Source organism: Excalfactoria chinensis, chromosome 2 (assembly GCF_039878825.1).
Source record: "Excalfactoria chinensis isolate bCotChi1 chromosome 2, bCotChi1.hap2, whole genome shotgun sequence".
Taxonomy (NCBI): Eukaryota; Metazoa; Chordata; class Aves; order Galliformes; family Phasianidae; genus Excalfactoria; species Excalfactoria chinensis.
Genome location: NC_092826.1, coordinates 2026315 through 2051169, shown reverse-complemented (window position 1 = coordinate 2051169; position 24855 = coordinate 2026315). Strand labels below are relative to the sequence as shown.

The following is a 24855-nucleotide window of genomic DNA, read 5'->3' as shown; positions in this document are numbered from 1 at the left end:
TGTTTGTAACTGTTTTACATAGACCTGTAAGCTGGATGCATAGCAACCACCTTTGGAAGATTCTTTTGGAAACATGAAAATTACTTCAAATTATCACATTGAGCCAGGCTATTTGTAGTGAACTGTCATCTACTTGCAGGCAGAATACCAAGGGTTTCTGTGTCAAATAGAAACACAGAATGAAAAGGCAGTTCCTGTCTCAAAGAACGCAACGTCTGACTTTTATTTCCAACTTCTGATAACGTCTGTCAGTGCCAGTGTATGAATTGAGGGCAATTCAATAAAATCATGATAAAAGATGCTCTGTGTATGAGAGCTCTCTGCTGAAAGATGCTGGTGGAAGAAAAAAGAGGAAGGTTCAGTGACCGTAAACCCAGAAGTCCACATTTCCTGATATAACTGAAAGCAGAGAAATTCTTCACAATTCACTCCCATCCCCTTAGCCATTTTTTTTTAATCACCCAGAGTCACTTTTAAAGTCTTATTTCCTCTCCCTTCTCTTTGGGCGTTTCATTCCATCATTTTCTTTTGGAGCATGTTCATTCACAGTTTCTTCTTCTCCAGTGGTGCAAATTAAGCATAGCTCTGGCAGAGTTAACAGAGCGGCACCAATTTGCACCAATGAATGATTTGGATTTGCTGAGTTAAAAACAAAGATGAGCTTGTCAGCTTTCCAGCCCATCTCCCCATCGCTACAGGATTGTTCTCCATAATGCATTTGCTAGTACTTTCCCTAGTTTAATTTTAAATGGTTTGAGCTCTCTCTGTGTCCCTTGAGAGATTTCCTTGCCAAGTTGTAGAGCTCACCATTATTAAATTTATTCTACCATTTCATTAATTTTTCCTTCCCCCATCCCCCCCCACCTTTTTGCTAATAGCTACATGTCCCTGAACAAGTCATGCTTGCAGTCCTTCCCAAGCCCTTACCAGCCATGTTTTCTTCCCACCTCTCACAGCTTAACCATGTCTCTTTGCAAACAGCTCCCCTTCCCAGTCTAAATTGCCTTTCTCTGATTATATTACTGCAAAGCACCAGCGACATGGTGCTTTGCAATCCTTTTGAGCTGAGATTAGTGCACATCTTAAGAACTGCTCCATCCTCTCCGAAAGCATCAGAGATTTGATTTGATCACTGGAAAATAAAAGTATACTGCTGAAGCCAAACAGCACAAGGACAAGACATGGGTTCAGACTTCAGCATGGAGATGTGTCAAGGAAGGTCATGTGGGGGATTAGGAAAAGGTTTGTTACCAGGGGGTGGTGGACATGGAACAGGCTCCCCAGGGTAGTGGGCATGGCACCAAGCAGCCAGAGTTCAAGGAGCATTTGGATACCACTCTCAGACATCGGGACTGGATTTTGGGTGGCCCTGTGTAGGGGTAGCAGTTGGACTCAGTGATCCCTTGTGGGTCCCTTCCAACTCAGGATATTCTATCATTGTATGAAAATAGTTAACCACAGGCTTGGAGCTTTCACTTAAGAGCAATCAGTTTCTGTACAATGCTTAAATTTGAAACAAACACTTTAATTCTATGCTAGGTCAAAGCTTGAGGGGGAGGCTCCTGAGATGTCTTTTCCTTTGCTGATCCCTCTGACCTTTCCTTTCAGAGCCCGATTTGGAAGCAACTCCCTCTGCCTGCCTCTCTCCTCTCTCCTCTTTCTCCCCTCTCATGTATGCTCCTTTCCTCCTCTCTCCAGGTGATATGCACGCTGGTGGCGGCTTTCTTGCACTTCTTCTTCCTCTCCTCTTTCTGCTGGGTGCTGACCGAGGCCTGGCAGTCCTACATGGCCGTGACGGGTCGGTTACGGAACCGCATCATCCGCAAGCGCTTCTTGTGTCTCGGATGGGGTGAGGATTATGGGTTTGCATAGAAGCTCCATTGGGTCAGGGTCATTGTTCCATGGTAACATGAAGAGCAAAGAGTATTCCGGATTGATGCTGTGCAAAAAGCTTAGTTTGACACCCGAAGGTGTGTCAAAAAGGGCTCAGATGGTTGGAAATGAGCAAAAGCCAAAAGCTGCTAGCTCCACCCAAGGGCAACATGAAGGAGATGAGCTGGGAAGAGGCTGTGTATTCCAAGGGCATGGTGGGGCTGGGAGGTTTCTCCTGTCTCTGGGTCTCTTCTCTGCTTTCTCTTTTATTTTTCTCTCGCTGTCTCCTTCCATGTGCGACCCGGGGAGAAGCAAGCTCTGAAATGCTGTCTCCATGGCAGCAGGGCCTTTCATAGACAAATAAACTGTGGGACCAGTGCAGATGCTTGTAACTAATTTTCCTCCCTCTGCCACTTCCGTATGTTTAATTTATTAGCTTTAAATGATGCATTCTGTAGTTGAAAACAAACTCAAACACGTAACCTGGGCTCTCAAAGCAACAAGAAGCTTGTGTTTGAAAGGAGTGACTGAACAAAAAAGTTGCTCAAAAGCAAGCAGAGGAAAAAAAAAGAAGGAAAGAGAATCAGAGAGCACTGTGCTTCTAAGCTGTATTAGTGGCTCATTTCACTACTGAAGTCGAGCATTTTGCCCCAGGCAAGATATTTCCAGTGGTTACGAAGGGCCCTGATGTGATTTATTCTTTCACATCAAGATCCATCCTCCTTCCAGCACCTGCATCTCTTTTAAGTTTTGCTTAGGAAACAAAACAAATGGTGGGACTGAAATACAGGGTTTGCACGTAGCAAGGTTGTAACCACACACATGCAAAACACAGGCTGTGTGTGCTTTTTTTTTGTGCGTGTGCATATGTTCCAATACAAACACTGCATGTGTGATTTGAGGAACATCAGGGATATCGAATGCAAAAGACTGATTGCTTCTCTAGGTAATAATGGTAATAAAAAGGGATGTTTTCTTCAATCTGATTTATAAATGCTGGGACAGATGGGAGTGTTAGCTGAGGGAATTTTGGATGAGCGACATTCATAATTGTAATTTGTACAGATTTAAGGGGAAAAAAAGCCTGAATGTGTAGGAGCATAATTTGCACTGTTAGTAAAATGTAGCTATTTCTGGGCTAGGATGCGCTGGCTGATAAATGGTGCATAATAAGTGTTTGGAATAGGTTAGGACACAATGTGAAGAACACTCTCACCTATTAAAGCAGCAAGGGAATTTCTGGTATTTAGGATCCTGCTAGACTTCAGCTGTAGTGCTGGGATTAATGGCACTTCTAAGAAGGCAGAGGACAAAAATAAGTTTTAAAGAGTATAATCTGAAGTAATTCACACAGTCAATGGGCTGATGGTTGGACTAGATGATCTCAGTGGTCTTTCTGAACCTTGATTCTGTGAATTCACTTTGTAATGGACTGATCCTCCCCTGACCCCCACCCCCCTTTGCTTATTAACATTTCTCCAAGCTCTTATTGGAGAACTTTGCCAAGTTCTCAGCTGTAGCTCATTGAAGCTGCTGTGGTTTTTTTATCAGCAGTGAGCTTTACTCCCAGTTTCCTGTTCTCCTCTTGTGTGTGTGATTTTGCCTTTTCAAACTGTCCCCTAGAACCAATTCAATGGGCACATTTAGTCCCAGTGAAGAAGAAACAATTTGGTTAGTCTACTTATGACCGTGCCATTGTTTCAATTGGATTTTTAATATTGCCCTGGCTGAGGATCTAAGAGGGTCTTCAGTTGTTTGTAACAGTTACGGCTTTTGGTAGTCACTATTATCAAATGAACTTTTTCTGGTGGGATGTGGTGATCTTGTTACATGATTCTCCTGTTGGCCTGACAGAAGAAAATCTTCAGATTGGGTTTCCCATGCATTTATTTGGAATTATGACCGTAGCGCTCACTTTCTGCACAAACCCCTCCAAATTTGGCCATTGACTATGCAGCATGAGTGACTGCACAAAGGTCTGATACAGAGCACACACAGTGTATGGTACAGTCCCGTTAGAAACAGCTTACTTTCAAATAGTCAAGAATTCTATTAAAAGTTTATTGGAAAGATTTGGATGTATCTATTTTTAATCTAATCACATCCGAAGGCAAAGGATACAGCAGTCCTCACTTGCTCTGCTCATTGGCTTAGCTACCATCGTGTAGCTCCAATAAATGCAGCTTGTACATCTGATGAGTTCACAGCCTGAGTTTGCATTTCTGCATAATTATCACGTCTAAGAGAGGTACTTTGCGAGGAACAAGTTGCTATTTTAGGCAGAGTCTTAGCCAACATTCTTCTTTCTGGGAGCTTCATGTATCATGTTCTACTCTTAAAAAAGCCCTTTCCTTTACTTCTTAGTGTGCATACCATGGGATGCCACCCTGATGTCATTATGGTGAATACCATGCAGGTTATATTCCCAGAGTATCCAGATGAGGTGTGAAGAAAGCTCAGCGAAATGGAAAATAGTTATTACAGAACTTTTATAAAGAGAGACATTTTGAAGTCCCCTCAGCTTTCAGTCTTTGGACTGCTCAAACATGAGCTGTGCTTGGGAGTCTTCTTATATGTGCTTGGGGAAGAGAAACTCTTCTCATTATGTTAACTCTCAAATTGGAACAGGCTGCTTAGGGAATCAGTGAAGTCCTTGTCCCTGGAGGTGTTCGTGAGCTGTGGAAACGTGGCACTTAGGGTCATGGTTTAGAGGGCATGGTGGTGATGGGTTGATGATTGGACTAGATGATCTCAGTGCTCTTTTCCAAGCTTAATGATTCTATGAAATTCTTTCTCTTCCAGACTACTCAGCCTTAACATCTCCTAACTATCTGCTGACCCTCGCAGTTAATCAACTTTGCATTGATCTGTATTGCTGAGTAACCACTGTGTCAGCAGACTTGTTTGGATACTATGTCTGGACAGCCCTACAGACTACAGCATCTTCTACAGCTGCCTGCTATGACCTCTATAGCGCACAAATTAGGGTCTTGTCAAGAGGCACTAATCCTAGCTGGCTACTGAGCCTGCTAATTCCTAATGGGATTTGCCCATCTTTAGCACTGAGACAGCTTAATGCATTGTGTTACAAGTAATAGGACTATAAAAAGCCACACAGAGCCCTCCATAGCTGAAGAGCCAGATGTTCCCAGACCACACCCAGACATTTTTATAGGGAAAGGAAAGAGCTAGGCTGGGGATAGTGAATTAGAGAAGTACTCAGTCTCCTCTGTAGATCCTAGAGCAGTTTACCAGGCAAGAATAGTAAGGAAGTAAGTAGGTTGTTAGCAGGATACAACATCTTTTATTTAGTTCAAATGTGACTAGGTGTTCAGAAACCCAACCGTATCAGTAGTTTTAAGTTTCAGTCCAGCATTTCACAATAACCAGCAGGTTTCTGTTACATTTCTTCCTTACCATCATTTTTTATATATATACATTTTAGAATTAGGATCGAGGACATTGCTTCACCTCCTTATGAACCTGAAATGAGACCCCATGCTGGTATTGATAGCTCATGACATCCTGAAGATAGATTGCACACCATGAGTTTCAAATGGCCTCCAAGGCACAAACTGTAGTACCTTTGTAGTACTCATAATGCAGTGTGCCCTCTCTCCAAGGTGGCTGATTTTTCTTAGTTTGTTTCCCTTTTGGATGCAAAAGGGGAGCAGCTCTCTGGCATAAAGTAAGTACCCTGGTTTACAGAAGGACCTGATTCTCAGATGTTTCTTTCCATCGTGCTTCAGAGGGACTTGTTCTATTATCGTAGAATCATAGAATAATAGAATGGTTTGAGTTGGAAGGAGCCTCAAGGATCATCAAGTTCCAACCCCCCTGCCACAGGCAGGGCCACTAACCTCCAGATCTGGTACTAGACCAGGTTGCCCAGGGCCCATTCAACCTGGTCTTGAACATCTCCAGGGACAGAGCATCCACAGCATGCAAGGATTTAGCTGGGTAGGGGGAACACTGTTCCCATTTCCTGGTCTGTCTCATTTGCAGCAAGGTTTGAATCTGAGTTGTTCACATATTATGTTAAGAGCAAACCTAGCTTTTAATCTCTGCCTTGCTAGTTCTTTTGGGTTAAATAGTGCCTGAATATTACACCCCCAAGAAATGTCCTGGTATATTCCTGGCTGTTCTGCATCCCTAAGAATAAAATAAATGAATTTTATGCATCTGCATGTACTATCATTCCCTGCACAACTGCTGAGACCACAGCAGGATATGAGCTGATTACAGCTGACAGCATTAACTTCATTAGCAGACGTTACAAAGGTTCATGCTTCTGGCTCTGAAGGTCCTGAATTCATACTCTGCCAAAGGCCCAGGCTTGGACAGATGGTGCTAGAATAACACAGGGAGAAATGGGGTATATTAAGCGGTTGAGTTGGAGCAGAGCTGCACATATGTTAAAATAACCAATTTTCTCTTGTTTCATTTTCCATAGGGCTCCCCGCCTTGGTGGTTGCTATTTCTGTGGGATTTACTAAAGCCAAGGGGTACGGCACCGTGAACTAGTGAGTAATGGGGCTCTTCTTCCTCTTTTTTTCCTATCTCACCTCCCATCATTTTGTCAAAGAAAACACAGTCGCTGGCCTGCAGGAACAAAGGTAGGAGCTAAATTCTCATGTGCTACCCATGGAAGTAGGAATGATAGGAGCTGAGGGAGCCTTCTGACATCCTCAATCCATCAGATCATCTGGATGCTATGCTCTTTCCTCATCGCTACCCAAATGTCCAGGGGAAACCTTAAGATAGCAAAGTCTCCAGAGAAGAACTTACTGTGTGACTAGAGGCAACTCTCTTGGTTCAGTCTGAACAAGAGGGACATTATCACCATAAGGATGAGAATGCCAACACTCAGCATGCTTCATATTTTATCTGCATTTGCTTCTGAATCATCTCTGATAGAATAGCAGTAGGGACTAGTTACTGACTGAAAACTGTGTATTCCTTTACAAAGAAATTCATAGGAACTGGTTAAATGAATGGCACGGTAGGGGTGGGTTGATGGTTAGACTTGATGCTCTTGGAGGTCTTTTCCAAGCTTCACGACTAGATGACTCTATGATAAATTACATCACTGTGATCTGAATATGTGCTATGCAGGGACAGTATTTTTCTTTTTAGAGCAAAATTGGGAATACTTAATGTTTTGGATGTTTAAAAAGGAAATAATAGCATTCGTGTTTGTCTGCTTAATAGATTGCCTGATCAAACACTAGTTTTCAAAGTAGCTTAGCTCAGTTTTAGGCACCAGAATGAGGATGAGTTCTGATTTTGTCTGTTTGCTCAGTCCCACACTAGAAGCAGCTCAGAATTTACCTTTATATAATTATTTTTTTCTTTCCTTACTCCTTTTCTTTCTCCTCTCCTCTCCTCTCCTCTCCTCTCCTCTCCTCTCCTCTCCTCTCCTCTCCTCTCCTCTCCTCTCCTCTCCTCTCCTCTCCTCTCCTCTCCTCTCCTCTCCTCTCCTCTCCTCTCCTCTCCTCTCCTCTCCTCTCCTCTCCTCTCCTCTCCTCTCCTCTCCTCTCCTCTCCTCTCCAAACTGTTCATGCCAACACCTCCTGCACCAGAACAAAGTCTCACAGCCTACAGCAAAAAGGGTGTCAAAACGTAACAAAACCTGCCAGGATCTTTTGCTCTCAGATTGGCACATCAATGAGGTGTCCCACAAGCTGTGCACTGACTTTCCCTCATTCCCAGTGTGCACAGGTTTAGTGGGCAATATCGGTAGTAAGTGTGCGGTTGGACTAGTTGATCCTAGAGGTCTTTTCCAACTTTAATGAGTTTATGATTAACTAGAGCAGCTCCTCCTTTTTCTGCCAGTCTTCTGACTTCTTTTAGCCCTTCAATTTTTGTTTCTCCTCGCATTAAGGGGCTGGCTGCTGCCTTCCTCTCTGCCTGTATGGCTGACTGGCTGCCTGCCCAGGAATGGCAGGGGATCCTGTGCTCACAGCAGGAGCCACAGACTCAGGAACACAATTCTTAGTCCTGCTGTCAGGGTGCTTGTCAGTGAAAACAGGAAGGTATCTCAGGCATTGCATCCTGCTCCCTCACTGCTCCTTTCCCAGCCAGCCTGTCCATTCCTCTCCTCTGCGAGTCCCTGTGATTCATCAGCCATGACTGCTGCGGGCTTCATGAGATGCTCAGTGAATTTGCACATGTGCACTCAGCTCTTTTCCATAGGAAAAACCTTCCTCATACATGCTGTGTCCCTAACGCCATGGTGTACAGAATACAAGCACAGGAAACAACCTCCAGACATACATTTGTAGCAATAACACCTCGTGATTCCTGCTGTTGGCTTTATCAAGAGCCATCTTAGAATGAACTCAAAACCAGCACTGTCCCAAGCAGCGTGTGTGTCCCTGCAGGCACCTTTTAAGCAGTCCCTGCTCTGACTTCATGCTACAAAGCACACGCAGGCACATGCTGCTTCTCCAGGCTGGTTCGTGAGCAGCTTTGCACCTGAACTTCATATTTTTAAAACACAAAGCAAAGATCAGTAGACCAAGACACAGGGTGACCCTTCACTGCAGCATGCTTTCTCTTCTTTTTCCTCTTCAAGAAGCATAAAAGCTCTCTTATATTGATGTGCTATTTTACCTGTCCTCTAGAAGGAAGTCAATACTACATATCTGTAATTTCAGAACTGAGCTTGGAAACTTGGGGTTGTTCAGACAGATAAATCAGATTTAACAGTGTTTAATGCCAAAGACAGACAGAATACAGAATGGAATCTTGTTCCAGGATTATTTTGGGTTTTGACCACTGCAGAAGGGTGCAAAACTTGGATCTGAAGAATAGAGGCTTTCACTTTTTGACTAGTATAGGACATGCAGAGGGCATTTCAAATGGGCAGTAGCAGACATCCGAGCTTTCATCTTACTGAACAAAACAGGAGACATTAGCCTTATCATGTCCCTTTTGGTAACAGGAGGGATGAGATTTAACATGATAGCCTACAAAGGTCTTTACATTGTCATTCAAAAATTCTTCCAACCCTACTTACCTTGTCCTGGTCATTGTAGCTATTCTAGGATGGATGTAGCTATGGGATTAAGCTATTCAGTAATGACGATCAAGTTCCAGCCTCTCACCATCAGTAGAGATACCTTCCACTAGACCAGGTTGCTCAGGGTCACTGTGCAGTCAGGCAGCCTGTGCCAGTGCCTTGTGGCTTTCCCTGGACTCACCAGGCACTAATAAATGCCCTTTAACCAGTACTCCAGAGTCTGCCTCTCGATCTCTAAAGCCTGAACTGAGCAATTGAGGTTGTGCTACTGGTAGCTGGAAATTCATATTCTTTCCCACCAGAGAGCTCACAGGAGTTGCTGTCAAAGAGCAGCACCAGGAAACAGCAAATTTCCAGGGGTTGTTTTGTGTCATTGCATCAGGGCTTTGGTCACCCACAGCTACCTCAGTAACTCTTTTTTGTCCATCTCTAAATACTGGTGGGATAGTCCTGAATGCTAGCTGTAGTCTTAACTGTATAAATATGTTGGCTGTTGCACTGTGGGTGCTTAATTTTGTGCATGATCAAGGTGAGAGCTGTTGCAAGCAGGACTGTGGGGTGTAGACAGGAAGATCTTGCTGGAAGTCAGTTCTTTGCAGGACCAGGGCAAAACCCCTCCATCTAACACCTTTGTCATAGTAGAGAGGTGGTGACCAGGGAGGTGGTAGATATTCAAAGCTGGGCAGGGCTTTGAGCACCCTGATCTAGCTGTAGATGTCTCTGTTCATTGCAGGGGAGTTGAACTAGATGACCTTTAAAGGTCCCTTCCAACTCAAACGATTATGATACAAAAAACAATCAGATGTGTGGTGAAGAGGTCTTTTGTGTTGGACTCAAGAGCTACTGTCAATCTGGGAAGCACTGCTTAGAAATGGTAGTTGATCACTGTTGAACCACCCGCTCACTTTCTTCCAGTGGTAATTTTGTTTAAGAGATCTCTAAAGAGGTCCCTTGGCAAGTACTCTCAGTGGAAAGCAAACGTTTTTGTGCCTTGAAAGGACGAGGATAAAAATGTCTCAACTAGACTAGCATGTTACTGGAGTTGGCTGTCAGTTCTCCTTCTTAAATACCACTTCTTCCCTTCTTTGCTGTCAGCCACCACCTCTGACAGTTTTGGAAGGAAACACTTTGATTGCATGCTGTGACAGGGAGATCAGACAGTCAGAAAGGATAAGGGCCAGTGCTTGGTGATGTGTGAACCCAACTTCAGAAAGCCCAAGGAGGGGGGACAGGGGCTGCCAGGGACCTGATGGGAATAAAAGCCCTCGTTTTGCCATGTCCTCATCACTAACTGGAATGCAGGACTGTCTGCTCCCTTCTTCAAGTAAGCTCCCTCTTTCTCTTCTACTTGGAAGGGTTCCTGGAAAAAATATTCTTAAAGCTAGGATTAAACATTGAAGCAAAAGATTCGAGGGGCAAACACGGCAATTTGGGAGCAAACCTGGTTCTTCCTCTTTCCTGTCTTTGAGTTCATGAAGACTTTCAGACATCACAGCCCTCCAACACTTCATCCCCATTTTCTCCCTCCATATCTGATTATTCATTTTATTATTACAGCTGTTCAGATGGTGTGTCTCACAGAGCAACTTGTTATCAGGAAGAAATGAGAACTGATTAAATTAACACGCGATACCTTTAATTTAGAAACAAACAAGATTCAGGACTTGGAGAAAGTCAGAACGTCCTGCTTTCAATTTTTAATTTGAAATGCTTTGGGTTTTCTTTCCCCAGATGTTCTGAGATTTATGGTGAAAAAAAATAACATACTTGGAAGTCAGATCTGATACAAATACAATTGAAGCCGATCAACAAAACTGAAATGTTTCCAGGAAGGCTTTGTTTCCTGGGAGAAATCTGAAAGACATTGTTTCTTTTGATGCAGAATGAGATGATATTGCTGAAAGTACAAGCACGTAAATGAATCACTGCAGGGTTAGCTGGATTAAGAGCTTTGAGGAAGTCCTTATTCCATTGTGGTTGTCTGTTCTTATCCAATCCAATGTACCATTACAGTACATTCATGGTACTGTACTGTTGAAACAGGATTACTCCATTGCACATTAACTCCAGGGTACTGCTATGTCTCAGCATGTGAACTTTCCATGGGGTTGCTGGCACAGTGTAAATTCTCATCTTATCTTGCTCTAAAGTACCTAGTTTAAGTACCCATACTCTAAATTGCCACATTCCCCATGAAACTGAAGTCCAGCAGTTCATGACTGTCACAGAATCACAGAATGGTTGAGGTTGGAAGGGACATTTGGAGGTCAAGCAGGGACACCTATAGGAAGTTTCCCAGGACAATATCCAGATGGATTTAAAGATCTCTAAGGAGGAACACTCCACCACCTCTCTAGGCAATCTCCTTGGTCACCTTCACAGTGAGAAAATGCTTCCTTAAAAAAAAACTTTTTCCATTCTGTCATTATGTTCAAATATGAAAATCCTCGTTGTCTATCTGGCCATCCTGTCATGCTCAGCTGGTGAGGAACAGAGATTTCTCTTATCTGTTTCTTTTTACAGCGGGTTTGTCAGTATTTCTGGGGAGGTGGTAGGGTCACTGTCCCTGGTGGTGTTCAGGAGGCATCTGGATGAGATGCTAAAATATATGGTTTAGTAGCATAGTGGGTATTACTGGTTGACAGGAAGATGGTTGGACTAGATGATCTTGTAGGTCCTTTCCAGCCTTGTGATTCTATGATTCTGTGGGAATTTCGGTGCACAGTGAGATCTGTATGTGGATGTACAGTGCAGTAGGATTTCCATGGAGACTCCTGGAGCACATATATATTGTATATATATTGTATATATAACTTGAGAAGTGGGAGGTCTCCATCCGGTCTGGGCTCACTGATTGCATAATTCTATGATTCTGTGACTATTCAAGTGGTGAAAGTTTGGTCAATACAGACAGTGGAGCTCAGTGAAAGACTCCTTTGGATCTCCACTGAAGAGAAATGCCATCAAGGCCTACTGGATTCCATGATAGACACTAACATGATAGACATAAATTCTTAATGAGAGTATCTGCTTGGGCCGTGTAGGAACCAGGCAGATTAGTAGCCTAAATTCCACAGAAAGTCAATAAAGAAAGGGGAAATTTGATAGTGATAGGACAAGGAGGAATGGCTTGAAATCAAAAAAGGGGAGATTTAGATTAGGTATTAGAAATTCTTTATTCAGAGGGTGGTAAGTCACTGGCACAGGATACCCAGAGGAATCGTGGATTCTCCATCTCTGGAGGTGTTCAAGTCCAGGTTGGATGAAACCATGGGCAGCCTAATCTGGAGGGCGACAACCCTTCCCACAGCAGGGAGTTTGGAACTAGATGAACTTTAAGATCCCTTCCAACCCAAGATGTGTGATGTGAAGGAGGAGCAACATGCTGGTTTCCAAAGGAGACATGACACCTCACTTTCAGCTTAAGAACATCCACTTAAGCAGCACAGTGAATTCCCACCTTGCTGCTGAGCTGTGAAATTTCCCCATGGCAGCAAGCCCAAAGGGAGGATCCAGGAGGAGAAATGTACTGTGCTTGTGGACCCAAGTTCCCCCTGGGCCTACTGGTTTAGCAAATGAACAAATCTGCTCTTTTGCCTGAGCAAGCACGACAAGAGAATTATCTTGCTCACAAAGTAATGCTGTAGCTTCCAGCAGGACCTGGTCTGAAACAGAGCATCGCATGAATTTTGCATGCATTCCTCTGTCAACAATCAAGTGGTAATCAAATATGGCTCTGCGGGCAGACCCCCAGGCAGCTGGGCCTTTGTGCAAGTGCAGGAGAAACAGAAAGCAAAACTTGCTCTTTGTAAATTCTGAGACTTTTTTTTTTTATCATGGAGTATCAACTCTACAGACAAAGGAAGGCAGCAAAACATGCATCTTTTTGTGGGTGGTGCTAGCTACCGAGTAATTTTCTTTTCTTTCTTACTTTTCCAGCTGCTGGCTGTCATTAGAGGGAGGTCTTCTCTACGCCTTCGTGGGACCAGCTGCTGCTGTTGTTTTGGTATTTGAGCTTGGCTGAAATTATTTTTTTTTCCATTTATTTATTTATTAATTTTATAAGACTTCCTTCACTCTTTCAACCCAAGAGTGTCCCTCTCTGTTTCTACTCTTGTTTTTAGTAACTTTCTCCTTCAGGAATTAAACACGGAGTATTAAAAGCCAGCAATTCGGGATGGGTTTAAGTCTGAAATACAGTGTACCTCAGCAACCAGCCTTCTACCTCTGCCCTCTCTGAAGTCCCCTAGGCATGGATAAAGCTTTGCCTTTTTATCAGCCTATCTGGATGGAAGTGCAGAATGGTGGTGGAAAACTTTGACATTAACTCCTTCAGAAACTGCTGTTACTGGCTGCTCCTAGACCAAGTAGGGTCTCCACAGACAGCATGTATTCTTCATTTGTCCAAGATGCCCATGGAATTCCTGCTAGGCAATAGTCTGTTCTCCCATCCCCTACCCCTTGGCGCTAACCCAACACCAAAGCCTATCTCAGTCAGTTACTATCATCTGAGTTGAAGGTGTCACTCAAGTGATGACAGACCTTTCATCAAGCTTCCCTGCTGTTGAAGCCTCACTGATCATGAGAAGTCTTGACTGCCAGGGTTCAAAGACTTTGTAAACTGCCAGTCCCTTTAGGAAATCCCTTCTGCAGCAATTGCAGACACATTTAATGGCACTTTTAGAGCCATTTAAGTGGAAGTCTGTTTTTTCACTCCAACCCAATGTTTTATTCAGTGAAAGAGCTGTGTGGTCTCTAAGTCTCACGTGCCCTGGAGGATCCCATAGGAATGGAATTGTCAACATTTGCAGTTTCTTTTTTGGATCCATTTTTTGTTTCAAGCAGTGCTGAGGGGGTTAACTGCCCTGTAGCAGGAGCAGCCTTGCAGGAGAATAGCTATACAAAACCTCTTGCTGCCTCTATTCTTACTGCTGTCACTGCACATCAAGCCACTTTGGTGTCATCATGACGTCAAAGAAACAAGTCATCAGTTACCCCTCTTCTACAATAAAGCAAAGCTTTTCTCTCTTAGGGTCTTTCTTTAGCATTGATACAAGACATAGCTGAGCCTTTGGATAGCCATCACTGAAGAGTGAGAATATGCAGATGTACATGCTGGCCAGTCATTAGATTTCTGTAGGCATGTGATAGTTGGATTTTGTTCAGTAATGTTGCTGATGGGCTTAGAGTCTTCCTTATTGCTGGAATAATTGACAGCAGCATTAAGTGGCTTAGTGTTTTCAGATGAACTACCTCTTCACTCAACAACATAATAACAAATAGCTCTAGCTCAGTGGCTTGAGTGTTCAATAGACAGCAGTGATTAGGAGGGAGTGAACTATTGTAGTGCAACAAGAAAGAGCAGCCAGTCTCCTGCCTGTTTTGCTTTTGTTGTGCCAACGACAAGGGAAGTAATCCTTCAGCTTTCCCTACCCTGCTTCCATTTGGCATCTCTGTTTTCACTCAGCATCAAAGCTGGAATTGGAGATAACCTTACAGTGCGGTCAACACCTACAGATGTCGGTTCATACAGAAGGTCATAGGAAGTGGTGAGTCATCTCTGGAGGTGTCTGTCTCTTTTCATTGCCTAGAGAAAGTGCCCGTACATCTCATTTATACTACCTGACTCACTGCTAGCTAAATGAGAAGCAAATGATGCCCAAGAGAGGTGTGAGGTAGTATACGTATATCCTGAGGAACTTGGGGAAGAGGAGGAGGAATAAGCATTGAACACTTCTTTACAAATTGAAACCTAAGCTGACAGAATTCACGCTATGGCTTTGTAGCAGAGCATAGGATTGAATACACAGTTCTCAATTATGCACTGTGTATGAGACCAGACAGTTGTCTCTTTTGTGCATGCTTTGTCCTGATTTCAGGTTGGCTATGCCAGAGATGGAGGGTCAGAGGGTCAGTTCACCCTTGTTCAATATGAGGACAAGGCTGTATGAGGGATATGCATCTGTACTGCCACTCAGGACAGGTTTGTTCCAGATAATCTATCTGCTCTTGTGCAGGGATCACAGAACAAGATGGGACTTGGCTCTGCACTTGAGCTAAGCAGCTTTTTCTCACCCGAAACTCTGAGGAATATGATATGTTGGCACCCAAATGACTTGGCACACATCTGACTTAGCTCCAGCTGGGTTTATTATCTATGCTTTTAACTTTAGGAATTCCAGGAAATTTAAACTGAGGGCTGCTGCAATTGGTTTGACACTTCTGACTCAGGTGAAGCACCCTGAAGATGCACAGGTCGAAAGCCTGTTGCAGAGATGCAATTACAGAGCTACAGTTCTTCATCTCCCCTGCCATAAATGAATGAGGATGAACACTGTTGTGCCAAAACCTAGTAGGTATGCAACCTGCAATACTTCAACCTCATCTTCGCTACTGCTTTACTGCAGCTTAAAGAAGAGAACCTCATATGCTCAGAAGCCTCCAGCGTGGTGAAGAAAGACAAGAATTGCAAGCGTGCTTATAAGTATGCACTTAACTGGAGTTTGTTTTCTTGCTGATCCTTGGCTGAGTTACTGTGTGTGACTTGCCAGCACTGGGTCTATAAAACAAAACAATGGTGTGCTCTAGAAATGGACTGACAGCTGTGGAAGGTATTCCACTCACCCAACAGCTGATACAAAAGAAAATAATTGCTATTTGGGAGCTCCTCCATTTGCTGCCAGCTGTAGACTCCACATCAGAAAGCTGGGTCATGTCCTGATGAAATCAGCATAGCAAACTCAGAAGGGTTGGTCAGTTCTGAGAATGATTTTGGCATCTAGATGAAGGCATAGTGTGAGCAGAAATGTCTTTCCCATGGGCTGCGCGTTCTTTGGTGGTTTGGTGGTTGGAGTGGATAATCTTAGTGGACTTTTTCAACCTTAATGATTCCACAGTTCTATGATTCTATGAGTTGTTCCTTAGGACTACTTCTCAAGGGTGTACTAAACTCACCCAGGCTCTTACCTAACATCTAATGTTGAATGTACCTGAATTTGATCTGAAATATTTCCTTGCAAGCACAACGTGCAGAAGAGCATTCAGTACCTCTTTCTACCAACAACAGCTGTTTCACTGGCAACAAAAGCAGGAGAATGTCACTTTTTTCCACCATCAGCACTGTGCCCCTAGGAAGAGGTGATGATTGTGTATCACCTAAGTGGTTGCGTTCAGAGGTTGCTGAGGTTTGCATGGGGTTTGTAAAACAGATGCAGCTGGCAGTGGTGAATGGGATCAAAACGGAGCACTGAGAAGTTCAACATCACTTTGAAAGACCTTAGCTCTGCACAGCTTGTATTTCCCTGTGAATTTTATACCTGACTGATACAGACATCTGTGCTCTTACCCTAACAAAGCAGAACGAAGGGCTGTGTAAAGTTGCTTTGCCCACTAATTTCTTGGAAATGGATAGATGGCTAATCCATGAGCTGTGCAATCTGCAGTCTTTCTCAAGATATCCTACCGCAGCAGCTGATATTTCTGCTTACTCAAGTGCCTCTCCATCTCTTATTCTGAGAGCAGCGGTGGTGCTTCACTCATCAGGAATGATGACTATCCATCTGGATCATACCGCACTATCCTATTAGTGCTGCTGCTTTTGGACCACAGATTCCAAAAAATACTTCTGAAATTGTGTCATGCCACTTCTCTCTCCTGCATTGGCCACTTTCAATTTGTGTTATCGTGAAAAAAGTATTTTTATGCTTTGAGTTTGGCTAGATCTTGAGCATGCATTCGACCTGATCTAGCTGCAGATGTCACTGCTAATAGCGGGGGAGCTAGACTAGGTGACCTTAGAGGGTCCCATCTAACTCAAATGATTCTGTGGTTTTGTGAGCCCTGCAGCATTCTGAGCACTTTACAGCCTTGCCCTGGCCCATGCAGACCTCACTGAGCTGCTGCCGACTGCATTCTGCTTTCCTGAACTCTGATACGTGGTCAAGGGAGGTGGGATGGAAAGGGGATAAGAGGGGTGGTGGCTTGCAGAGATGTGACTGTGAACCAGCTTTGGGAAGAAAAAAGGGCTGAGCTTGCCCTTTTGTTCCTTCTGTATTGCTGAATGTGATCTGCCCCACCTGAGAACAAAACTGTGTGTTGTTTTTCTTTCAACAGGTGAACATGGTTATTGGCATTCTGGTTTTTAACAAACTTGTATCCAAAGATGGAATAACAGATAAGAAACTGAAGGAACGGGCAGGGTATGCCTTATCAATACATCTAAGTAAAGAATAAAAACAAACAAACAAACAAAAACCTAGCAACAACAACAACAAATAAAGGTTGTGATCAATAACCAGCTGAGAAATGCAAAGAGAGACTGGAGATGCAAAGAAAAAGCAAAAGCAGGTTTAAACAAAATGGGACAAACGAACAAAGAAATCCATGGATTAATATTTCTGCCTTGTTATTCAGTGCAGAGGCAAAAAACAAAACGACAAAACAAGATGTAGCTGATACAGCAACAAGATATTCCTGATACAGGGGGAGATTGAATTCAGCTCTTTGTTAAAAAGGCTTCAGCCCAAACTGACATATTCATCCAAAATATAGGGGGAAAAAAAAAAAAGTGATTCTTTTCACTAAATCTTGGAGAATTAGTTAGATCAATTTATTAGATTAATTAGATTAGTTAGACTAGATAGATGTGTCATTGCTGAGTTTGGAATGTGGCATGGGTTGTGTGACAGCAGGGTTGTATCTAACAGCTGGCAGATGGCTGAGAGATGGCAAAGGTACACTGTGCTTTGAAGGAAGGGGTTTTGTAAGTGTACAAGTGAACAAATTAATATATGAGTGGTCAATAGAGAAAGGTATCTCTTCTGCAAGAAGAAATTCTGATACCTCCTGAAATTCTCTATCTTCTCCCAAGTCACCACTCAGACCTCTGTCCCTGAAGCCCAGGTCTGGTGCTAAGTGGTTTACTTTGTAGTACAATGGAAGAGTGTATTCCAAAGCTCTTGGCAGCAGCCAGCATGACAGCAACCGCAAAGGTCTCCCTTGGCATACCTTCAAACTATTGACAATGCATCTATTTAGTGATGACATCAAAACTGATGACAGTTTTGATGTCATGAGCTCTTACCTAGCCAGATAAGAAGAGGAACAAGGGAAGGCTCACATTCTGTCTGTGGTGCTGACCTGGCCAAATGCTATGATTCCTTTGATTCCTTGATGTAGTGAGAAAGGAAGCTTGATGCCTAAGGAAGATATTTATTTTGAGAGGAAAATTAAGCCCTTTTGGGTGGGCAGAGGTGTCTGTTATTGCTGGGTTAAACACGTATGTGAGTAAGTGACCTTAGTGCATTGCTTTAAGCAACCACTAACAAGGAAATGCCTTATTCTGGCTGATGCCTTTTTTACAAAGAGAACCCAAGAAAATACCCTAACTGCAGGCAGAGTCCATAGAAAGGTAATTACACTGGAAAGTCAACACTGTATGGAAAGTCATGTATTGAATTAGCAGAGAAGCGAGATGCTGCTTATCAGCCTGTCCCTCTTTAAGCTAAACTGCAAACAGATTGACCTTACTTAATACCTATCAGCTGGTTATTGATCATACTCACAGTTATACTTTGACAACAAAACCAACAAAGCAAAAAAAAAAAAGTCCTTTTTCTGATGTTCTTTGTTTTTTCTTTCTTTTCTCTTTTTTCCCCCCCTTTCATGTCCGTGTGTGTGTGTGCGCAGCACTTTTAAGCCTTCTCTGTGCTAAGTGATTTTGTTCTCCTTTCCAAGTGCACCCGCTGAAATGGCGGGGATGCTTTTGGGATTCCTGATGCTCCCTCCCTTTAGCTAGCTGCTTCTGGCCTGGGCTTGGGAACCGTGTTGGAGGGTAGATTTGAAGATAATCAGAATGAGTCATGGCCTCGGACACATTTGGATCTGAGGAGATGGTATAAAGAAACGTTGTGTTTCCATTAGCAGAGGCAAGAAGTATGGTTCAGTGTTGGAAAAAAAAAAAAAAAAAAAGGGAAATCCTCCAAAAAAAGGATGGGAAATTGACCTATTGAATGAGGAGCCCAGCGTATATACCGCAGATTGGTTGTCATTAGTAAAGTAGCGTTAACAGCTTCTGCAAAATTATACCCGAGACACAATAAATCTTGCCCTATTAGTTAACAGGAAATCACTGTGATTCTTGATGTCATGAAACTTCCTAAAGGCATTTATCAGGAATATCTTTATAAATATATGAGAAAACGAGGCAATGGTGAGGTGGATGTGGTGTGGTTACATGGAGAGTTTGCACATTGCACATGGATGCCCCAAATCCTTTCCAGGCACATATTCTGTGTCAGAGGTGGGGAGAAAACCCTGCGAGAGGTTCCCAGCAAATACCTGCTTGCAGTGCTCCAGTATTTCCCCAGGGCTGACCTTCTGCAGTCAGCTGCACCAACAGCATTTTTAGTCTTGTTGACATGAGCGCTACCAAAAGCGAAAGTTTTCATACTGGATGCAGGGACCTTTAAAATGAATTTTAAATGTATTCAGCCAGCATTTATTCCAGAAGCATTTGTGTGCTTATGCAGTCAGGGAAGAAGAATGAGACTATAGGGTGTATTCACGAAGGCTAATTTTAGCCTGCTGAGTTTAATCTCCCCAGGCTTCCTTTGTAGCCATTGGAAAGAGACAGGAGCCTTATTTAGTTTTCCCAACTTGTCCCTTAGAGGAGCTTTACTTCTTTTTTCCTTCTGCTGATTGACTTGAGAAAGTTTGCTCCAATACCTTGTGTGAAACATTCTCTGCGTGTGCTGCTGGGGTGTAACAGAGCTGGATGGATAGTGCCAAGACAAATAATTGGGGAAGATAATGACTATATTAAAATAGGGACAGATTTAGATTCCCCTTCATCTGGAAGCGTTTCATGTTGGAAACATGGGCTGTGCATGGTGTAAAGCACTGTTCAATATCAAGTAGCAAAGTCCAGGCTCCATTGTACACACCTGATAAGTCCATAAGTTGTTTGTGGATATTTAAGAGGAAGAAAAAGCTAAATCAAACGAATGCATTTTTCACTGTGGTTGTTCCATTAGTTACCCTATCATACATACATGCATCAATATAAACCCAACATGGAATTTCAATATATTAAAAACCTCAAGCCCCAAACTAGAACAAATTAGAATACAAACATACCCATATCTGTGCTTACTGCTTATGACTTTCTGCATAAATGCACCCAACAGCAATTACAGTTGTGTGTTATAGTGGTCTTTTGGCTGGTTCTTTGTGATTCAGTGTCATTCATGTTTCTCTGGTACAGTTTTCCATCAAATTCCTCAAATCAATCTATTTTCTTTTTGCTGACTATCTCTGCCTCTCTCTGTCTCTCTGCTTATCTGTTCTTTGTGGCTTATAGGTCTGGGGATGGACCATGTTTTTTTTTAAGGGTCATGCACTTAATGCCTCTCAAGACCCACTTTATCTTTAGTTCAGCAACTGTCCTCACTGGATTTACACCATTCTGCCTGGAAGATAGGAATTTATTGACACGGGAACTAATTTTCACTGTGTCTCAAGGCTGAAAGTTGCTGTGTGACATCTTAGTTATGAGTCCTTATTTTGGAAGGCAGTGATGGTTTATGTCACTGTAACTAATTCAAAGACGATGAATAGCCATTAAATTAAGCTCAATGACCACTAGGAACACTGATAATGCTGTGTTGGTGTTCGTAGGTGTGTTCTTTTTGCAGTGAGACTGAACACAAAGCCATAAATGTTAAGAAACAATCAGCTAAGTTTCCTAATCTCTCTCCCAGATGTAAAAACCCAAGGTCTGGTACTTCCAAACATCATCAGCTTCACTGCCATCACCAAGGAATGACAGACCTGCTGCCCTCTGGCAGTGATGCTCATGCCTTCTCTGATATCAGGCACTGTGTGTAGGTCTGTGGGATGTTTTGCAGGCTCCTGCACATTTTCTATGCTGGATCTGATGTGGGCAGCATGGATCTATGCAAACCAGGCAGTGAGTGAAAAGTAGTAAATTCTGGAAAGAAAAAGGGCCAGTCACAAGCTCATGTGGCTTCTGAGCTCCCGAGTAACAGCTGGTTGTTCATACATATGAGCATCTAAAAACTGTGGACATTCCCTTCCCTAAGTCCTTAACACATTATGTACCAGGAGCCCACGACAGCCTGTCTTTGTGGTTGATCTCCTCCAGAAAGAGGGAGCAACCTACATGAACAAGTCTCAGGGTTCATCCCAAAGATGTATTTTCAGCTCCAAAACAAGATTCAAGAGAAGAAATATTTCAAAAGTAGTCAGTCTGTCCACTTTCCCGAGTTTAAAATTCATAGGGTTTTTCCAAGAGCAAATTGATGGTCTTACAAAACACCCTTAATTTCAAGGACATATGCAGCTGTTGTATGTGCATGCTCTTAGTCACAGATGAAGCCACCACCAAAGAGTACCTTATCTCCTGGTGTTGTCAGCTGTCAAAAAGAAAGAAGTTTTCTACAAAAAGGATGTCGAGGCACTGGTGCAGGTTGCCCAGAGAGATGGTGGATGTCATGTCCCTAGAGATATTCAGAGTCAGGCTGGATAGGGCTCTGAGCACCCTGCTATAGCTGTAGGAGTCCCTGTTCACTGTAGGGGACTTGGACTAGATGGCCTTTAAAGGTCCCTTTCAAATCAAATGAACAAAGCATTCTATGTTATGGGTGTCTCCACCAAGGTGAGGACTTGCACACAAGGGCCACAGGAGGAAACATGTTATCCTTTGCATTGCTTTGAGAAACAGGCTAAGTAGTCCCCACAGCCCTACTTCTTGCCTTCTACTGTACAACCCTGCCACCTTTTTTTTTGTTGTTGTTTTGGAGCAAAAACGCCAAGAAGGAAAAGAGCAATTTCTTAAAATCAAACCAAAAGAAGGAAGTGAAGATTGGGAGAGCAGTACTGGTTTCTCTTCCTTGGGTGCCAGAGAGAGACACCCTGAATCTGGCAAAACTTTTCACCAACACAGTTCCACCCTCTCCAGTGGCACCAACAATGCCTCCAAATCGTACATTTTCCCATTGCCCGCATATGGAGTGGTACAGATGAGAGAATTTTATTCCTGCCTGTCTTTCTTTTTTTTTTTTTTTCTTTTCAAACTGGGTATGGTTGGTTGGTTCCCTTTCTTTCCTTTGTTCTTTCTTTCTTTTGGCTTCTCTTTCCCTTTCCTTTGTACGTTTGTGTTCATGAGCAAAGTGTTTTGTTTTGTTTCAGTCTTTTGGTTTTAATTGCAGTCAGATGGCAGTGCCCCTTTACGGCATGACGCTCAAATGTTCCAAGTGTGGAGTAGTTTCTTCTGCTGAAGTTTCGGCCACAGCCACCAGTAACGCCATGTTAGTTCCTCTAATTTCAACTTCTTTTCTTTCTTTCTTTCCACTTTCTTTTGTTTTTATTATTATTTCCCTCATTCATTTCCCCCCTCCCTCACCAGTTCCTGTTTGTTTTCTCTCCCCATGTCCCTGCCCACTTCCCCATATCCCCACCTCTCCTTGACCTCATTCTGTGGGCCATGAGTAGTGTAGGGCTTATTCAGTGTCCTTGAAGCAAAAGCTGAGGGGCTGGATCCTCAAAAGCACTCTATGACATGCCTAGATTGAAGCATGTGAGCAGCCCATGGAAGACAAAGGGACTGAGTAAATATTTTGTGCCCCGATTCAATTTAGTTTGGACTTAAAATTCTTATTCCTGTTAATTTTGTAGATAGAATGGGGCTAGTTTGCCTTTAGCATATGCTTGAGTTTTTTACTCCAGTGATACTGCAGAGTGCTGAACTTGATTTCAGTGAGTTGGTGAACCATCTATTGCTGCTTGGTATTTTTCTCTTCTTTAAGTTTAATACCTCACAGGGCTGCACTTCTGATTTGATAACTGTTGACTGTCTCTCTTTTCATACCCTTAAAAGCACTTGGAATTAGCTCTCATAATCTGAAAGTGTTTCATAGCCCTGCATTATGAAAGTCAAATGCTGTTAAATCTCTTCCTAGATTCAACTGAAGTTAGTAAAAAAAAATAATAATAAAATAAATACATTATGAAAATGTCAGAGGTTTGTTCTGCTGGAGAAGTTGTTGCTATTTATATTGTTGGCTTTTTTCCCAAAGGTTAAGGTAGGGTGGAGAGCGATGAGGAAAGATTCGTCTTTCCTCTTTCCCTTTCTGAAACTGTGTTATTTACATCCTTTCAAGGTGATTCTGTATTTTGATTTTGATGTCTGCAGTAATGCCTATAAAATGTGTGCAGCAGTTTCAGACGTTTTCAATTTGTAAAAATCCCACCTTTAATTAAGCTAGCAAAAATAGGCAGTTGAGAGCCAAGTCTCAAAATGCAGAAACGTAAACCAAAATCAAAATGTGAGGATTTCTCTTTCTGTTTTTATTATTATTATTTTCCTGAAAACAGATGTTTCTAAAACATCCAAAGCAGGTTAGGGAAAAATACATATTTCTGAAAAGTGATAAATAGTTGTTAGAAAAATTGCCATCACCTTAGTTAAGACATAACAATTTCTATGAGAAGCAAAACCTAAACAAAGTCCTCTTTATTGATTTATTTTATGGTTCCCAAACAAAACCTAAAAAATTCCTATTTATTTGTCACTGCCAAACTTGTTCATTTACCTTTTGCAACAGTGCCCAGCTGAGATGCTGAGATGGCATTGATCCAGACATGCATACCACGAGTCTGGAATTAGCAGGTCACTGCATTTTGGTTTCCTGTGACTGCAGAGGAATGCTAAGCCAGCAGAAGCCTTGCTATTAACTAGCTTTTTTAGGTTAACTGTTAGATAGGAGACGCTTTCAGTTCATAGTAAATTCATTTAAAAAGCAAAGCAGTCTCAAATCCTTCTTTCTTACTGCCTGACGTTGGTCTGTCATAAGTCATAGATTGATTCGTCAACTTAGAAAAAAAAAAGGAGATATGAAATCCAGAACTCCTACTTGTCCTGTTTTTATGATTTAGGTAGTTTCATAGAGGTTAGAGGACCCATGTAAAAGAATATATCTTTTCTTTTTGCAGTAAATAGAATGTCTTAGAAGGTTAATGCCAGTATTTGTTGTGTTTTGTACCCTGAAACATCCTGTGTTATTATTCTTGCAAACGGGGGTATACATTAATTAGTAAACTCACCCCTCAACTGACCATTTTTGTCCCCTTCATTCTGAAGCTGAATTGTTTCCATTTTCTTTCTCCAAGTCTACTATAAATGAGGTTACTAATAAGGAAAAGCCTCGACTATGCTTGACTATACCTCATGTCACTGCCACCATCCTACTGGCCTTAACTCAAACCTTGGGCCAGCTTTCCCATTCCATTTTGAAATCTTGTACTATAAACCAGATGCAGTGAGGGTTCCTAGCTCTTCTCTGATGTTGAATTAGCCATAGCTGCTTGGTAGAGAATAGATCAAGGGTGTTCCTGACTTATTCCTTCTGAGGTTCTCCGAGCCTTTTCCTGCTCACCTCCCATAGATTTCACAGGAAAATTGTGGATGTCTGTTCCCATCTTTCCTTCCTTTTAATTGTTACATGTACAGTAGCTTCAGCCTCTGAAATACTACCTTATAATGCCTTCATTTGTCTTCGCTACTCATGAAAAATGTTGATCTCAGACAGGATCACTTCAAGGACATCATATGATTTCTTTCTATTTGCTCTGAAAGTGGAAGGCCCTTGAAGATACCAGGGATTGCTATCGGAAGGAAAGGAGAAAGAAAGGAGGAAGGGAGCAAGGAAGGAGGAAGAAGGAAGGGAGGAAAGATAGAATTCTTGCCAAACAGTGCATTGCAAATATAGAAACTCAAAGTCTGAATATAGGGAAGAGATTGGTTCAAGTGTATGGCCTTGATACAGAATATTGGTCTTTCAGGCAACCCATGTAAGGGTCTGTCAAAATCACGGAGCCCTCATGACTTTCATGTATCATCCATCTTACACCATCTGAGGTTGTATCAAATCTCCCATCTA

General features: G+C 42.6%; 1 protein-coding gene across 1 annotated transcript in view; it reads left to right on the top strand.

The window, feature by feature from the left end:
- ADGRB1 (adhesion G protein-coupled receptor B1) overlaps window positions 1–24855 on the top strand; it is a 271119-nt gene that overhangs the window by 216554 nt on the left and 29710 nt on the right. The window contains exons 22-26 of the mRNA XM_072327390.1: window positions 1699–1849; window positions 6326–6395; window positions 12836–12902; window positions 17009–17094; window positions 22126–22224. Coding sequence (XP_072183491.1) covers window positions 1699–1849; window positions 6326–6395; window positions 12836–12902; window positions 17009–17094; window positions 22126–22224 — 473 coding nt within the window. The remainder of the gene's footprint in view (window positions 1–1698; window positions 1850–6325; window positions 6396–12835; window positions 12903–17008; window positions 17095–22125; window positions 22225–24855) is intronic.